The sequence below is a fragment of the Misgurnus anguillicaudatus genome, chromosome 15, assembly GCF_027580225.2.
Source record: "Misgurnus anguillicaudatus chromosome 15, ASM2758022v2, whole genome shotgun sequence".
Classification (NCBI taxonomy): Eukaryota; Metazoa; Chordata; class Actinopteri; order Cypriniformes; family Cobitidae; genus Misgurnus; species Misgurnus anguillicaudatus.
The window spans coordinates 30,044,880-30,062,804 of NC_073351.2; the positions used below are offsets into that span (position 1 = coordinate 30,044,880).

The 17,925-nt window shown below is 39.2% G+C and overlaps 1 protein-coding gene across 1 annotated transcript in view; it reads right to left on the reverse strand.

Annotated features, from left to right (window-relative positions):
• Positions 1-15,266, reverse strand: part of pclob (piccolo presynaptic cytomatrix protein b) — a 92,790-nt gene extending 77,524 nt beyond the window's left edge. Inside the window, 4 exon segments of the mRNA XM_055173711.2 lie at positions 61-936; positions 3,351-4,265; positions 4,698-5,402; positions 15,049-15,266. Of these exon segments, the coding sequence (XP_055029686.2) occupies positions 61-936; positions 3,351-4,265; positions 4,698-5,288 (2,382 nt within the window). The 5' untranslated portion in view covers positions 5,289-5,402; positions 15,049-15,266.
• Between the last annotated feature and the right edge of the window lie 2,659 nt (positions 15,267-17,925).

Sequence of the window (17,925 nt, forward strand, 5' to 3'; positions counted from 1 at the left end):
CTTACACTGTTAAGCTAAATCTAGTAATTTACCATAAGATGTATTTAAAAATATTTTTACCTCTGTTTGGTGAGGTGTTGGGTTGAATCCACATAGGTTGCACACAGTGTTCTTACATTCTGTGCATGTGTTGTAGTTGACAGGGTCCTTTTTAATTTCTACTTTGCAGAGTGGGCAAGATTTGGGTAAAGGCAGTGTACCTTTGTCTGTTTTCTGGAGAGAAGGTTCAGGTTTTGTAGCTTGAGATAATGGTGCTTTGTTCTTCTGGTCAACAGTTAGTTCTGTTGTGCTCTCTTTTTGACCAGTTGGTTGATTAGCTGTTGCTGCAGACACTGTCGTAGAAGCACCTTTGGATGTTGTGGATGCTTTACGAGGTGTTGGGGGAGTGGTTGTGGTCTTAAGGGTGTTTTGGGAGACTGACAATCCCTGGTGAGAAGTTGACTGTGCTGTAAATTCATCTTGAACAGCGGATGAAATGATATTTGATGCTGAACTCAGGAAGGAGGACCCAAATCCTAAAACTTTTCCAGACACAGCAGAAACACCAGGCTGTGGGGAAGGGGATGGTGATCGTGATCGAGCACCACCAAAACCAAAGCCAAAAAATCCTGCCTGTTCTTGATGAGCCTCAGCCTTTGATGGTGGCTCAGACAGTGGAGGAGTAGGTTTACCCTTTTCTGACTGCTGCTGAAGAGGTTTTGGCGTGGGATGTTGTTTTGCTGCTACTGAAGTAGTCTGTTGTTCATGCGTTTCTTTTTTCTGAGAAGCTGGTTGGCTGGCAGGACTACTATGCTGTTTTGCTCCAGAATGAACTGCAGATTGCACATTTTCAGATTTGGGGGCCTGTGTTAGGGACTTCTGAATGGGCTGCCCTGAAGATTCCATTCCTTTCAGGGCTCTCTGTGTCTGGCAGTTTAGGCAAAGCCACTCTTTTGCCTGTGAAAACATAACAACTAAGTATAAAGTAATTTTAACATAACCAATTTCTTTGTCATCATCATCATCATCATCAAATGAAATAGCACCACAGAGCCATATTGTTTCATATTTTAGGAATTTCTATCAATGGTTTACCTCTTCACATATTAAGCTGGGACAGGAGAAATAATTAAAATTTAACTAATTTAACTAAAATCCACTTACACATATCACCTCTAACTTTAAGCAGATATTATAATACTATTTAAAAAAATGTAATTAACTCTAATCCAGTTTTCTAATCTAACCAACTCATTCAGTCTATTTCTTTTAGAAACACTTTGCCAAACTGAGAAATCCATTTCATATCATGAATCATTCATTACCTGTTGCTATTTTTCTATCACAGATTGACAATGCTCTACGTCGTAGAACATAGTCAATGCGTGATAGTAAAATAGCAACACTTAAGGTGCTTTCACACATACACTGCTTAGGTCGGCCCAAATGACGCGTCGGTCCGAGTACGGTTAGTTTGATTTTGCGTTAAAGCAAAGAAACTTCGCAAAGACCTGCATCGTTTATATCCATATCTTGCTAGATTCGCTCTTCCTGTCAGGCTGGTTGTTGTGGAAACATGGGAGTTGTCTTGAGAGCTGTCAGAGACCAATGACAGCGCTGATCATTGTCACATGGTGTATGGTGCGGCGTTTCGAGTACAGTAAAAACAACATATGTGAACACGGACTGCACTAATTGAAAAATGATACAAAGTAATTTGGTAAACACCCTTAATGACAAATAATTTACAACAAAATGCATCTATTAGTTAAATTTACAGTGTTTTTTAGTCTCTAGAGAAAACCAGCAGCACTCTACTTAGACATAAGCAAATCTTTGAAACCAAATCACTCATCAGCATGGACTAAAAATATGTACCTCTTACTTTTGCACACTATAGACGATTCATAGGTCCACATATTTAATGAACATAAAACACACAAGCCACAGATTTAGCTGACCTTTATATCCCAGACAATATTTTTACTACTAGTAAACAACCTTCACTTGACAATAAGCACAAAAGAGTAGCAGATGCCACTGTAATCTACACCTCATCATTTTGAACTCTCCTGGAAGAGTCTTAGATGCTATCTCAGAGGGCTACCATTGATCCTCTGCCAATCAGCTTTCGTCACACATGAAAACCCTGTGATGCAATATCCTTGGAATCTCCAGGCTGCAAGTTAATTACATTGTGACATGTGCTTTGTGCTTAACACATCTTGAGATAAAATGGTCATTTACAGGCCAGCCCAGTATGTTTAGGGGCTATATATCATGACAGCAGAGGTGGTAAGGACTCTTTAGGGGACAAGCATTATGACAGCAGATTCACAACTGCTAAGACTAAGCACCATAAGGGTAAACTACAGTACAACTAATAAAGACATTCAAAAATATGTTTTGTGAATTTTAAACTTACTAAATGGTTTGTAGCAAATACCTGACCATTCTATTGAGCTCATATTTGTCAATTTGTTCTTTATATTATAGTAACATGTAATGTGGAAAAGTACACTCTAAAAATGCTGGGTTATTTTCAACCCAGCTTTGGGTCAAAAGGGGATAAACCCAGCCATTTGGTTAAATTAACACAGACAATGTTTATATTTGACCCAACAATGGGTTGGGCCAAATATAAATTGGGTTTCAATAGGGCTTCAATAAATTACGGTGAAATGCCGATACATTCAAAAGGCAGAGGGCACTCTGGGCAGAAACTCAATATGCGCCACAGAAGAAGTACCATTTACCTGGTTCTGAGGGGATAGAGGGGATATAACCACGGCCAAATCTCACAAGATGTTGGGATTAGGGTTAGGTTTGAGGGAAGGATTAGAATAAAAAACAGCAGATCTGGTTTGATAGGATACAGCTACGGCCTAAATCCTGTGAAATGTTGGGTTTAGGATTAGGTTTGGTGTTAGGATTAGGATGAAAAACAGCTCTCAGCCGGTGAGATTTCACAAGATGTGGCAGTAGCCGTATCCCTTCAAGCCATATCCCATTTACACACGCTGCTCCAGGAAATGCCTATAAGAATATTTATATCTGGTCTTCAAATCTTTTGAATCACAATTAATCGTCTCAGCCAGTCAAGCACTTCCTTTTTTTGAAGTTAAGGCAGGGAGCAGTCTTGAAGCAATTGAAAATCAAGGCACATTTTGTCTCTTACACACATTTAAAGCTTGCCTTCCAAACTCTGCTGCAAAGCAAAACAAAGAGATACTAGAAATACATCCATCTTTTAAAAAGAAATTACTGAAATCACCAGGAACATGTCCTTTGAAATTGCTCTTGACATTTTCTGCCCACAGTTCATTGCACAACCCATAATGTGCAAGAAAATGCATTCATCGGTTTCTTACCTCTGTTTGATGAGGCACAGGATTGAATCCACATTGATTACACACAGTGGCCTTGCATTCAGTGCAGGAACTATGGTTGGGTGGATCTTTTTTCAGGGTCGCCTTGCAGAGTGGACAAGCTTTGGGAAGAACTTTGGGGCTTTGATCAGTATTAGCAGCCTGAGCAGAAGAAGATCCATTCTTTTGCTGGACTGCAGTTGTTTTAGCTTTCTCCGTGTCCTGGGGTTTCTTTTGTGGATTTTTATCTTGCTGTGTTTGTGGTCTATGAAGATTGGGGGAGCCCTCAGAGGTCCCTGACTCTTTTTTGGGGGGAGGGGGTGTGGTGGTCTTGGCAGAGGTTTGGGAAACAGCAGAACCCTTCCGAGAAGTTGGTGGTGTTGTGGAGGGCTCATCCTGGGCAGCTGAAATCAAATTGGAAGCTGAGCTTAGGAACGATGAACCGAACCCTAGAACTTTTCCAGAAACAGAGGAGACACCAGGTTGCGGAGAAGGTGAGCGGGATCGAGCACCACCGAAACCAAAACCAAAGAATCCAGACTCTTCTTTAGGTTCAGTATGTGATAGTGGTTCATTTTTGGCTGGAGTAGGAGCAACTTTTACTGTCTGTTGCGGGAGAGGTTTTTGTTGAGCTCTCTGTGGTGATGGATGAGTAGCTGTGTTGGTATTTCTTGTACTGGGGCTGGGCTGGCTTGAAGCTTTTTGACCCTCTGTTGGTTTGTTTGGCTGGTTGGTAGACAGGGGCACCTGCTTACTATCTGGATGATCTTTTTTTAAGGGGGAAACATTGTGCATTCCAGGGTTCTGTGATGGTACAGAGGTTTTGGGCTGTGGCTGAGCTTTTGGGATGGATCCACTACTCTCTGCACCTCCCAGAGCTCTCTGCATCTGGCAATTCAGGCAAAGCCACTCCTTAGCCTGCGTACATAAAGGACATAGAAACTTTATAATACAACTGTTAGTTTTAAACTTAAGTAAAATAAAATTCAACAGATCTCATTGGGATGCATAAGACTAATGTAAATGGATATGGAATTGTGATCCTCATGTTTTTGTTTTTAGTGGCTTAATGAGAGGAATATTAATTCCCCCATGTCACTTACATCAGTAGGACAGACTATAATTTTCAGAATTTCATTTGAAGCATGTATCATGTTGCAGCTTTTTATAAAACTGCCAGGAAATTAACACAAGAGTTTTTTTTTTTTGCCAAAACCAGTTTTTGAAGGGCTTAAAATGAAGGGCTTTAAAAGTTGCTCATTTAAAATCAGTGTTTCATGGAGAATGCCAATACTGCCTATTAGTGTATAAGTGTATAGTGTATAAACATATGAAATAATTTGTACTCACAGTTGCATCTGGAGGACTGAACCCACACATATTGCAGACCACTAATTTACACTGTGTGCAGGTGTTGTGATTGGGCGAATCCTTGGACTTCATATTGAGTTCTGTGTTTTTACAAACAGGACACAGGGATTTCACTCCTGGGTCAGGTCTACCTTTCACCTGGGGTTCCGCTTTACGTGCCTCTGTTGATGGAGACCCAGGTTTTCTTGGGCCTTGTTGCGGAGATCCAACTTTGCCTACAGCCTGCTTAGGAGATCCACTCCCACCTGCTCCTTGTTGCAGCCCTCCCCTGCCAGCTCCGTGTTGGGGTAGACCTCCTCTACCAGCTCCCTGCTGTGCAGGTCCTCCGTGTCCAGTTGCTTGTGGTTGAGATGCACCACGTCCAGCTCCTTGGCTGCCCCTGCCCACACCCTGTGGCTGTTGTCCACTTGGTTGGCTGTTTCCCTGCTGTTGAGAATCCTTCTGCTTTGTAGGTCCTGGAGGCTGTTGCTTTTCCACACTTGTCTCATCCCCAAAAAGACTGAACTTGTTTACAGCAGAGGACATTGCACTTAGAGGATTCCCCCCACTCAGAAAATTTGAGGAGAACATGTTGGCTGTAGGGATAGGGGCTCTGAAGGTGTAGGAAGGTGCTGGGAAGGGTGAAGCTCACTGGAGTTCGTCTCACATCGGTTGTAGTTACCCCTCACATCTACCTCTAGTGCCCTATAAGAAAGACAAACAGAATGTAAACAAACATAAAGGCGAGAAAAGCCGTTAACGCTCGTCTCATAACCCGTGCGTCGGGTTGGGGCAGGTAAAGAAATTGTCACTTTATTTGGGGGTAGGTCATTAAAAACTAAATAAAAACACATGTATGTTGCGTGCAATTCCCTATAGATTATATTATTAAATTCTTTGGGAATATATATTTTCATATTTTATTAGGTTCTTTGATAAGGTTACAATACGTAGGCCTACGTAGCAACGTGTGATGTCCTTAAACCTTTGACCTCACGTCACGAAAGCGCCAAGCAGCTCCCGCCGCCAACCACAACAACAAAACAAACAAAGGAATAAAGATGGAATGATGAGGTGCAGGAAAATTAAGGTCGGGAATTTACATCATTAAAAAGAAATAGAAGGGCAAGCTTGAAAATTAAGTTCTCAACAAGTTCACAACAAGTAATAGAAAACTGACACACAGTAGGTAAAGTGTGAAAAAATTGTTATGGTGATTAGGCACAGCTCCTAAAAACTTTACTTTTCCCTTTGCATACACACATTCATACAGTACATGCACACACGTTAATATTGAATTTATTACAATAACATGTTTTACTACACCTGTTATACTGTACATCTACAGAAAACAGACAACAGACACCCACATCCTATATAGTCACTATATAAGTGCATGGTTCCCACACTATAGTTAACTTCAAATTCAAGGAACTTTCAAGGACTTTCCAGGCCCAATACCCTCCAATTCAAGGACTAAATTTGGGGATGCATTTCAACTGAGAGCAAGGTTACATTGTGTTACCTTTTAAGATACATTGTTACAGTTCCCTATCGAGGGAACTCACATTGCGTCACTGCGGTGACACTTTGGGGACGCCTCCAGGGGTAAGTGCGTCTGAATGTGTATATCAAATTCAACCAATGGTGAGGCTTAACGACAAAGACAGGGTGACGCGGGAGCCAGGAAGTATATTGCTATCTGAAATATTGCCGAAGTAGAAGTATGACAAGGGAGACGCAGTGTCTCGTTACCTTCTCAAGGAACAACAGTGACATATGTAACCTTAGACATTTTCATGTGTCAAACACAACTATGCAAAAAAGCATTTTGGTATGAATCAACATTCGCATATAGAAGATATAAGCATTTAAAGCGAACAGTTTAGCACGTGTGCTTAAAAAGTCTAGAATTTTTATGATATTTTCCTACACTACACAGGGAATAATAATATAGATTTTTTTTCCCAAAAAAACTTCTTGCATAAAATAGATTCAAGCACTTTCAATGACCTGTATCTATTTATGTATATTTTCAGGGCCTTGAATTTTTCCCCCCAGATTCACAAACTTACAAGGACCCGTGGAAACCCTCTAAGTCACTTATACAACACAGACTGTTTCAAAGCAGCTTCACATTTACAAACCAGTTGTGGTTGAGTTGATCAATTTGAAGTTAGTGAACATTTTTTCAATCACACAAACAAAACTGACGTGATCTACATATCTTTAAACCGAAAGTCTTAAAATATGTAATATACATTTTTAGGAACCACATACGACTGCATTCCCCTTCTGAGGAGTGAGCGTCTTCAGCACTGGACAGCTCCCCACACAAGCCTCGTGCATCAATGCCTCCCTTTAAGCGTGAAATACAATACACAGCAGTAACTCTATGCGTGACATTTATGATGTGACACTAAAAAGTCTGTGGGGTTTCCACGTTTATTTATTCGCAAATAAAACGTCTCAGTTGAACGCACGCCCTCAACATTTTGACCCCATCAGAGCTCATGTCACGCGCTGCACATGAAACATGATCTATACACTTATTCACATTAACGCTTTCACAATACTCAATATTATATTTCTGCATTGAAGGATTATTGCGACAGTAACAAGTTCACACTTTTAGGTTACTAATCCACCAAATCCAATATTGAAACACGTATTATATAACCTTAAATTAAACATGGTTTCATTATAGTAAAAGTGACGTAGCCATTTTTAACCATTACCATTTGAATTACTTTGTTAATGTATACTACAATATTCTGTACTATAGTGAATTGATAGTAGGCTGTACTCTAATATTTACTATGGTAATGTTCAAAATCACTATAGTATCTACGAATAACACAGCTTACTAAATTAATAGCCTACAGAAGAATACTAAAGTGTTTTATGTGGGTTTTCATAATGGAATGATGTCGGTCTATACAAATCCTTCCGCATAAAACCTCAACTATTGCATGTGTAATACACAGCGTTTTATAGCGTAAAGTGCAACAGTAGTTGTCAAAAATAGCTGATACACACTATGTTAAAGCTTGTCATACATTTTGTTCTAGTTTGAATGGATCACTCGAGCAGACACCGTGTACTATGCTGACTGGTAATTTGATATCTACCTCTCGGTTGTAGATGATAAATATGAGAGTCACGATATGCGGTGAATTACTAGACAAATTTAACATCAATTCAAAACGGAAATAAAATCGCCAAATGGTATGGTAAAGCCTCAAATGAAAACGACGAAGGTTCCCTCGCCATAACGCGTTCGCCAATCATCAAACACTGTCGGAGGGGTTTCCTTTTCCTCACTACTACAACCGCATCATGTCATGCAGTAAAACAGCAACTACAAGTCGAAAGCATCTCTCCTTCAGCAGACCTGAAGTATCTCGCTACTACCACAGACGACAAGCACATCATCTTTATCCAAACCTTCCGCTATTATCTCATGACAAAACATGAATTTTTCATCCGGATTGCCAAGATGACCGGAACAAACAGCAGCCTACCGTGCGGGGTGCGAGCATCCTTATTTATTTCCACATTTTCTCTGGGTTTATGGTGATCGTTTGCTCGGTGTCTAGGATGGAGGTTACGAGGATCTGAGGGCATACCCGCTTTCACGATTATCTCGTCTGCGCATGCGCGGAATAGGACAGGTGATCAGCGAATGCCCGCTTGAAACTTGCATTTAAAGCGACAAAATCGTTCGTCTTTAGAAAAAAAAACTACTTATAAATATCACTCATCTATTTGTTTATCATGTTGATTTGTTCATTTCAAACTAAACGCATAGAATGATTACTTATATAATATATAACGTTTTGAGTCAAATATAAAGAAACGTGATGTAAAAAATTATGAAACATATCTGAAGAGACATTTTGTGACAATTTGTGACATTAAATCAACTTTCTCAATTTATGCTGTGATAATATGAATCATAAGGTTTTGATACAGTTTTGTGAGTGCATACCCTACTGAAAAATCTAGCAAAGACCATAGCTGATGGTTTTAGCTGGTTTAATGTGGCAGTACCTGGTCCTCTCAGCCTGGCAAAGCTGGTCAAGCTGGTGGATTAGCAGGTCTTCCAGCCTGACCAGTTAAGTCCAGCTAGACCAGCTTAAAAAGTGACCAAAACACAGCTAGACCAACTGCTAGACAGCAATACCAGCTAAAACCAAGCTGGAAGACCAGCTAAAACCAGCTTATGCTTGTCTTAGCTGTATTTTTCAGTAGGGTACCACCTCAGTTTTCACCGAATACAACAAAAAGTTGAAATGGGATGGATTCCCAAAGCTCACAAAGCTTATGGTCCATGGACCTGAAATTTAAGAATGCCAAACAAAAATGAACAAAAATAATTGAAAGGATATAGCAAAATATGTAAAGAAATGCCCTGCTGAAAAAAACAGCATCAAACCAGCATGGACCAGCATGGGAATTATGCTGGTCTATGCTGGTTTAGCTAGTGGTCACCAGCATACCAGCACCAAAACACAACATATGCTGCTTTTTTCAGCAGGGTGTTAGCAAGCGTATATGCATTATTTGAAAATATTTGTTATTCCAAACTCCATAAACAAAAAAGTAAATGTCACATTTTATATATTAATCTGTAATGTTTTATATTTGTACACAAACCCTGAAAATGCATGTTTAAAAGTCGAGCATACCTACTCTGACCTTTATATAAAAGCTTTCACAGTTATGTTTATGTTAAAAACATGCATTATGTTTGCAAAGTGCTGAAATTATATAATCTGTATGTTTTATAAGTGTTAGATACAAAAATAAAAGACAGTATCTTGTGAGATCAGACTTTTGGACCCCTCTGTGTTTTCCTGCTTGGATGCTGCTACAACTTGCAGAGCATTTATTCATTTACAAGGTCAACTGGAGCCATAAAGACAGAGCCTGTGGCAATGGCATCAATCAGTTTGTTTTCAAATATTAAACATTGTTTGTGCATCTGTATTTATATGCACACTTCACTTACATGCAGCATTATTCAGTTCAGTGGGAGAAACATGGTTGTTCTCTGGCTGCGTTATAGGTTTTGCCTGGCAAGACTATGATATGGTCCTAAAAGGGATCTAATGTGTTTCACTCTACTGCTAATGGTCAATCCATAAAAGACCATCAGTGCTGTAATGCCCAGCACTATTACCTGTGTCCTGCTGGTCTATCCCTTCTCAGAATTGAGCTCTCAACAATCATGAGACTTCAGATATTTCAATAAGCAGCCAATAAAAGCATCCAGTTTTAGCTTCTGGAACTACATGTCATCTTATATCTAAAAGATGTTTGGCTACAATATACCTCAAACTAAACATCATAAAAATTAAATATAGGGTAAAATTTCCTGCAATTTTTTTTTACGAAGTGACTCTTTACAATGATATTAGCTGTAAACCCTTAAATTTAGTAAATGAGCCAATGTATTAAATGCTATGTTTGCAGTTCGTGGAGACCCTAAAATGTGCATCTTACTTTTTCTACCCTCACTTTTTTCTCTTTCTCCAGACATTTCTTTAGATTAGCTGCTGGTGGACACCCGCTCTGTAAGCCAAGATGAATTAAGAGCACATAAATCAGATGGGTTTGGCTAGCAGTCTAGGTAAGTTTTCCACAAGGAACATTTGATTTAAGACTCTGAATGAAGCCTGTCACCCTGCAATGCGCTGAAAAAGAGCAGTCCAAAACAATCTGCCAGCTAGTTACACCACAGACTGCAGAAGCGGCATTTCACTGGGGATTAAGGCCAAACCATAACTGCCATTTATTTCTTTCCAATGCAAATTAATTCTTATCACTTCACAAGAAGCTCTCAATCATTTTGAGTCAGTATCTAGTAGTGGTTTGTGGAATAATCATACATCAACTCTACGTATAGAGTCAATAAATGGGAGAATGTGTCTTATAGCACAGTCAGCATGTTTAGAAAGCATGCTGGTGGTTGCCAATGTATAAAGATTTAATACTGAATAATATAGGTAGTTTAGTAAAAAATAATTAAATGACCCTTATATTACCCTTCAGGTAAAAACAAAATACAAATTTTATTGTATCCAGGTACATAACAAAATACAAAAATCTTAAAACTTGAATTAAAGCATAGGTTAAATTACAACCCAAGGGCCTAGGCTCATCCCTTTTTGACCCAACACTAGGTTGAAAATAACCCAACATTTTTAGAGTGTATGCTTTCATTGGAAAATAAGAGCAAATATATTTTTCACAAAGCAAATGCTGACAGAATTTCCATTTTGCATTTTAAATTAAACTTTTAGTTGAGTCAAATATAGACAAATCCAACACTATATATGGGTTTTTGTTATTTTAACATTTGCTATGTTGTTTTAAACCATTTATGGGTCAAATATAAAATTTGTTGGGTTAATTTAACCCAATTAATTGGGTTCGTGCCATTTTGACCAAACACTGGGTTGAAAATAATTGGGTTAAAAAATGCTGGGTTATTTTTAACACAATGTTGGGTGTAAAAGGCATGAACCCTATCCATTAAAAAAAAAATTAATACATGCTGGATTGTTTCAACCCAAAATGCTATTTGTTTTAACCCATTGTTGGGTAAAATACAAACATTTTCTGGGTTAATTTCAACCTAGCTGCTGCTGGACTCGTCCCTTTTTGACCTGTGCTTGGTTGTGTACAGTGTTATGACAAACCAAGCCTTTGTGTTAAATTAACCCAGAAAATGTTAACATTTGACCCAACAAGGGATTAAAACAACCCAGCCTAGGATAGATTTCAACACAATGTGGTGGGTTCATTCCTTTTTGACCCAACGCTGGGTTGAAAATAACTGGGTTAAAAAATGCTGGGTTTTATTTTAACCCAACATTGTGTCAAAAAGGGCCCGCTGTGTTTTAGTTTAACCCATGCTGGGTTGTTTTAACCCAAAATAGTTGTTTTAACACATTTTTGGGGTTAAATATAAAATTTCTGTTTATATTTTTGGGCTCGTCACTTTTTGACCCAGTGATGGGTTGTGTACAGTTTCATGACAAACCAAACCTTTGTGTTAAATTAACCCAGAAAATGTTAACATTTGACCCAACAAGGGGTTAAAACAACCCAACATAGGATAAATTACAACACAATTTGGTGGGTTTATTTCTTTTTGACTCTACCCTGAGTTGAAAATAACCTAGCATTTATGAATAAAACTCAGAAATACAACAGAATATTAACAAATTGTCTGGAAACACATTGTAACAAATTACAGAGAATTCACCATATTTCAGATTCTGGGCTTTAAGAATTCTGCCATTGAAATACAAACAGTAAGACAGTGAAAGAGAGTCACGTTTTCCCAGAGTCAGTTCCTGTGAGAGAGCAGCAGTGATCGTGCGTATGATGAGTACGCGAGCGAGTCGTGCTAGGCTTCAGTCCCCCACGCTTCCCACATGGCCCGTACGTCATGTGTTGGGGGAGGGCCATGTGTGTGTGTGTGCGTCCATGCGTGGTTATGATTATGTGTTGCGTCATGCGTGGGGAAGTGTAAACACTAGGGAGCTGGAATCAGTCTCCATCTCACACCAATCGCAAGTGGGTGGGTGTGTGTCTGTGTGGGTACAGATGGAACGTAATATTTTCCAAGCCATCATTAGAGTACCATTCTCAGCACTTTGAGCAGACCCAGAGGAAAACGTTATTGCTGAGATGATGCTCTTTCATGGATCTGGACACTCACTCAGCATCTATAATGTTTCATTTGAGTAGCAACTTTGTGTCTGATTTTTTGAAAATAGACTTAAAAAAAGGTATAATATAAATTTTTTAGGCTGTATTCCATAGGTCAGGAAATTTGGTCATGCATGAATTAAATGAAAGATGTTGGAGTTATCATCTGTTTAACTCATTCCCTGCCAGCAGTTTTTTGAAAAGTTGCGCGCCAAGTTTTACAAAATGCCTTCCAGGAAAATTTTCTTCTAAAAATATATAAACATACAAATATATAAAATGAAAGAACAGACCCTCTGATTTTAAACAAACAATAAACAAACAAACAAAACGGGGGGAAAAGCGTTTCATCCTATATTTTTTTCTGTGGTTATAAACTCTTAAAAATTGGTATTTTTCTTTAAAACTAAAATTTTTTATCAAAAAGCTGAAATAATTGCAATTTTTGAAGGAATTTTGTTAGAGATCAGATTCAGAACGATTATCAGAACATTAACAGAGTTTAAAATTAGTAAAAAAAGTTTTGGCTTCAGTTTTTCCATAGACTGTAAAAAAAGATGGACGACGCGACGTCACCTCCCTCCATTGTAAACTTCCGCCCAAATGCTCGCGCGACCAATTCAACCACCGCAGCCATAACGACACGGCCCTTTTCTATAGCATCAAATTACTAGCTAAAATGAAACTTATCACAAAAATGAAAAGTTGAACATATACCAGCGTGATAAGAACTACTTGAAAGGACCAAAACCATCTTTTGGAAACTTTTATTGGAGTGTAAATAATTTTTTTATTTAGAGCAGAGTCCCATTTGTTTGAATGGAGAGGGCTTGTACTGCAGCCAGCCACCAGGGGGCGATCAAAGAGCCAGAGGCTTCACTTTTCAAGACTTATGAGGCACACCTGTTTTTTCATGAATTGGTTAATAACTAGTGGATAATCGCGGTATTGCAGATTAAAAATCTTTTTTTTATACAAATGTTTTCTCTTAATTGACGAGGTAACTCGTCAATTATTAATAAAACCTACTACACATTTGTTCAAACAATTACAAATAATCTTAAAGCAACACTAAAGAGGTTTTTTTTACCTTAAAATAACGTTTCCAAAAAAGTTCATCCACTCGAAACAGGGTGAACGGCACATTCACATTCGCTTTGCAGCCCTCTATAGGCCCAAACCACACTAAAGAAGTTTCCAACCATCGGGTCGCGGTCCTGTAGTTCGAGTGAAAACTACAAAAACTTGCTTTACAGCAGACCTACAATTCAATCAGAGCCAGCTTTGCTGCAGTAGGCTAAATTATTTACGACAGTGGTAATGGATAATTCCGCTTCCAACCTGTAGGGGTAGCAAAGAGCAAAAACTCTTTAGAGTTGCTTTAAGGCAATTCGCACCTGGAGGCTATTTTTTATATAAATTCGTAGCTCACATTTGTATGTTTCAGTATTATGGCCTTTGCCCCAGTGACGTTTGGGGGTTTAGGGGTGATGTTTCATTATAGTTTATTTTTCTAATAATTCTAAATTTTTAATGAATCACAATTCTGAATTCATATTATCTGTTCATAAAATAGTTATAGTATATAGTATAGATTTTGCATAAATTCAAGCTGTAATGATTATAAAAAATATATTCTGCATATAGTCTCCTGCATATAATGGACCATGATCAATCAACAGTTTAGCAGTCATTATATAAAAACATCCAACAAAAAAAATGCCACGATTCATCAAAATCAAGTGTTTCTATTATCTGGTGATTTTGTTGGTTTGTCTTACTTTCAAGCCCAGCTGTTTGTTTGTTTGCGTATGTTTAAGAGATGTTTGGGGATGTAGGTACGTGTCTTCTCTTCTACTGCCGATAAGCTTCACTGCTCCCCGGCCCTGACATGTTGCTCTATCAAGCATGAATAAACCTTTCGACATTTGTCCTGAAACAAACTTTCCTGGTTTCTGTCTCTAAATGCTACACACACATTTACAATGTACATTTACATTAAGAGCATTGCATTAGCAGCGCAAAAATAAAGCCATAAATGAGTACATGTAATTATTAAGGTGCATCACCTTCATTGTAAAACGCACACAATCTCATCCTGCAGGGAGTTAAATAATCATATTTAAGTCAACATTATTCATTTAATATGCTTAGTATTTAAAGCACACATGCTGATATGATTGGTTGGTTGTTGTGATCTGCTTCCTGTGCTGCTGTGGTCATGTGTGTACACACTCACGCATGCACCCATGCACGCACACACACAGCATGCGAAGTACAGCACAGGGGTCAGGCTGTAATCCATACTGTAACTTGATCACACACTGTTTGCCAGTTTCATTAAATTTAAATATCTGCTCTGGGGAGGAAAAAGATGGACTGGGTTGTTCAACAAGAGAAAAAATAGCTTGACACAACTCTCTCATTGATATCGATCAATATTCTCCCATCCTGCATCAGAACATCATTCAGTTTTTGCAAGCCAAGCGTTATGCATACGTATGTATAAAAGTGTGTAGTTATTATTCTTGAATATACACTTTTAATTTATGGCATTATGTTGAAAAGCATACAGATGAAGTAAACAAAATATACAGCATATAAATAACAGATTGAAATTACTTACCTAACTAAGGTTAATCCCAGCAACCAAAGGCAAGTCCAGTGTCTTAGATGGCGTTAGGCTGTGTATGTGAGAATCCTTAAAAAGCTTTTAAATCCAGAGCACATCAACATCTCATCATCCATGTTCGCATGCTGTCACCGTACTGCCACCACGGACTCTGATTTTCCAAGCGAATGACCATCATCAACTCGCAGCCTAAAAATACTCTTAAAGACACAGCATCACTCTCTCCCCCTGCTCGGTTTGGTCACCCTTCCAGTTGACTACAGACGGCCCTTAATCTCCTCCCGCTTGCACGGACCAATCAGAGGGAGATGGGAAAACAGGAGTAAGAGAGGAGAGGATGGAGAGAGAGAGAGAGAGAGAGAGAGAGGGAGAAAGGCAGCTGTGGATGATAGATATGGTGGGACCAATGACAAGAATCATTAGGGGATTATGTGCTTAAGGGATTCAGCCCTTGTATATGATGGCTTTGAGAATGATGTGGGTGGGTTTGTACTACAGTATCACTGGTCCTGGTTACAATGACCAATGGTTACAATGACTTTGGATTTGAGAAAAACTCAATATGACAAAAGCTGTTTTGTCATAGTGTATTTTTCTCAAATCCAAAGAATTCAAAAATATCATATGAAAGTCTAAAAGAAGAAAGAAAAGTGAAAGAAAACATGAAAGACTAATCTTTTACATTTATGCATTTAGGTGTTGAAGAGTTTAACTATAAATCCTTTATTTGTAATGTTTTGCTCCAGTCAATTTTAAACTATATACAACTATATATTTTTCATATATTTAATCTATATATTTTTCATATATTTAATCTATTTAGGGTGTTGTGTATGGTTGCCAGGTACCTTGCTGTGTTTTTACCTAATGGCATTGTGTATGGTTGCCAGGTCCTTGTTGTGTTCTTACTATTGGGTGCTGTGTGTGGTTGCCAGGTCCTTGCTGTGTTTTTACTGTAGGGTGTTGTGTGTGGTTGCCAGGTCCTTGTTGTGTTTTTGCCTAATGGCGTTGTGTATGGTTGCCAGGTCCTTGTTGTGTTTTTACTATAGGGTTCTGTGTGTGGTTGCCAGGTCCTTGCTGTGTTTTTGCTATAGGGTGTTGTGTATGGTTGCCAGGTCCTTGTTGTGTTTTTGCTATAGGGTGCTGTGTGTGGTTGCCCGGTCCTTTCTGTGTTTTTGCTATAGGGCGTTGTGTATGGTTGCCAGGTCCTTGTTGTGTTTTTGCTATAGGGTGCTGTGTGTGGTTGCCAGGTCCTTGCTGTGTGTGGTTGCCAGGTCCTTGCTGTGTTTTTGCTATAGGGCGTTGTGTATGGTTGCCAGGTCTTTGCTGTTTTCTTACTGTAGGTTGTTGTGTGTTTTTGCCTAATTTCATTGTGTATAGTTGCAGGTCCGTGTTGTGTTTTTACTAGTGTGCTGTGTGTGGTTGCCAGGTCCTTGTTGTGTTTTTACTATAGGGTGCTGTGTGTGGTTCCCCAGGTCCTTGCTGTGTTTCTGCTATAGGGCGTTTTGTATGTTTGCCAGGTCTTTGCTGTGTTATTACTGTAGAGTGTTGTGTGTTTTTGCCTAATGTCATTGTGTATAGTTGCCAGGTTCTTGTGTGTTTTTACTGTAGAGTGCTGTGTGTGGTTGCCGGGCCCTTGTTGTGTTTTTACTGTAGGGTGCTGTGTGTGGTTGCCAGGTCCTTGCTGTGTTTTTGCTATAGGGCGTTGTGTATGGTTGCCAGGTCTTTGCTGTTTTCTTACTGCAGGGTGTTGTGTGTTTTGCCTGATGTCATTGTGTATAGTTACAGGTCCTTGTTGTGTTGTTGTGTTTTTACTATAGGGTGTTGTGTTTGGTTGCCAGGGCCTTGCTGTATTTTTGCCTAATGGCGTTGTGTATGGTTGCCAAGTCCTTGTTGTGTTTTTACTATAAGGTGCTGTGTGTGGTTGCCAGGTCCTTGCTGTGTTTTTACTGTAGGGTGTTGTGTGTGGTTGCTGGGTCCTTGTTATGCTTTTGCTACAGGGTGTTTTGTGTGTGTGGTTGCCAGGTCTATTTTGTGTGTTTGCTATAGAGCGTTGCGTATGGTTGCCAGGTCCTTGTTGTGTTTTTGCTTTAGACTGTTTCATTGGATGTTCGCATATTGTTGCGATTATGCTCCTGGCCTGCAGGTTAACTTTCGGTCCGTGTTTGTTTAGTGGTCTGTGTAATGTTTAAACCGACCTCTGCAACAAAAACCCTGTGGAAAGTAAAATTGTTTTAGTTTCCTAAAATGAAGGGAGATGGCGTGCATGGATCACTGCTGTGTGAAAAGAGGTTTGGCAGCCGATCTGCCCTTGTTGTGTTTTTTCTTTAGAGATTTGCTTATGGTTTCCAGATCCTGTTTTTACTAGGGTGTTGCGTTTTGTTGCCAGGTCCTTGCTATGTTTTTACTATAGGGTGTTGCATATGTTGCCAGGTCTTTGCTGTGTTTTTACTCTAGCAGAGTTTTGTGCGGTTGCCAGGTCCTTGCTATGTTTTTCTGCTATAGCGGGTTACTGTACTGGAATTAACTAAAAAAAGACAGGGGTTTGAGAAATACTGCAGCTTGCCTTAGCAAACTGAGGCTAACAGTTGATGTTAACACCATAAAGGCCTGACTGACATGCCTTGTTGATGAATTTTCATGTGTTTAGCCATCCTTCTGCCCCACTGTCCTTGATAGAGTAATGTAATATCAAGGTCTAGACACTAAGCTCTCTATAATTGACGAGATGTAAAACAAGATGGGCATAAAACCTAACTTAGGAGTCTTGCCCTCGACTCTCAATGTTGTTTTAATGAGTCACACTCTCTCCGGACCTCAGGTGTATCATTTTGTAAATGTTTGTTTTTTGGAATGGGGTGCATTAGGACT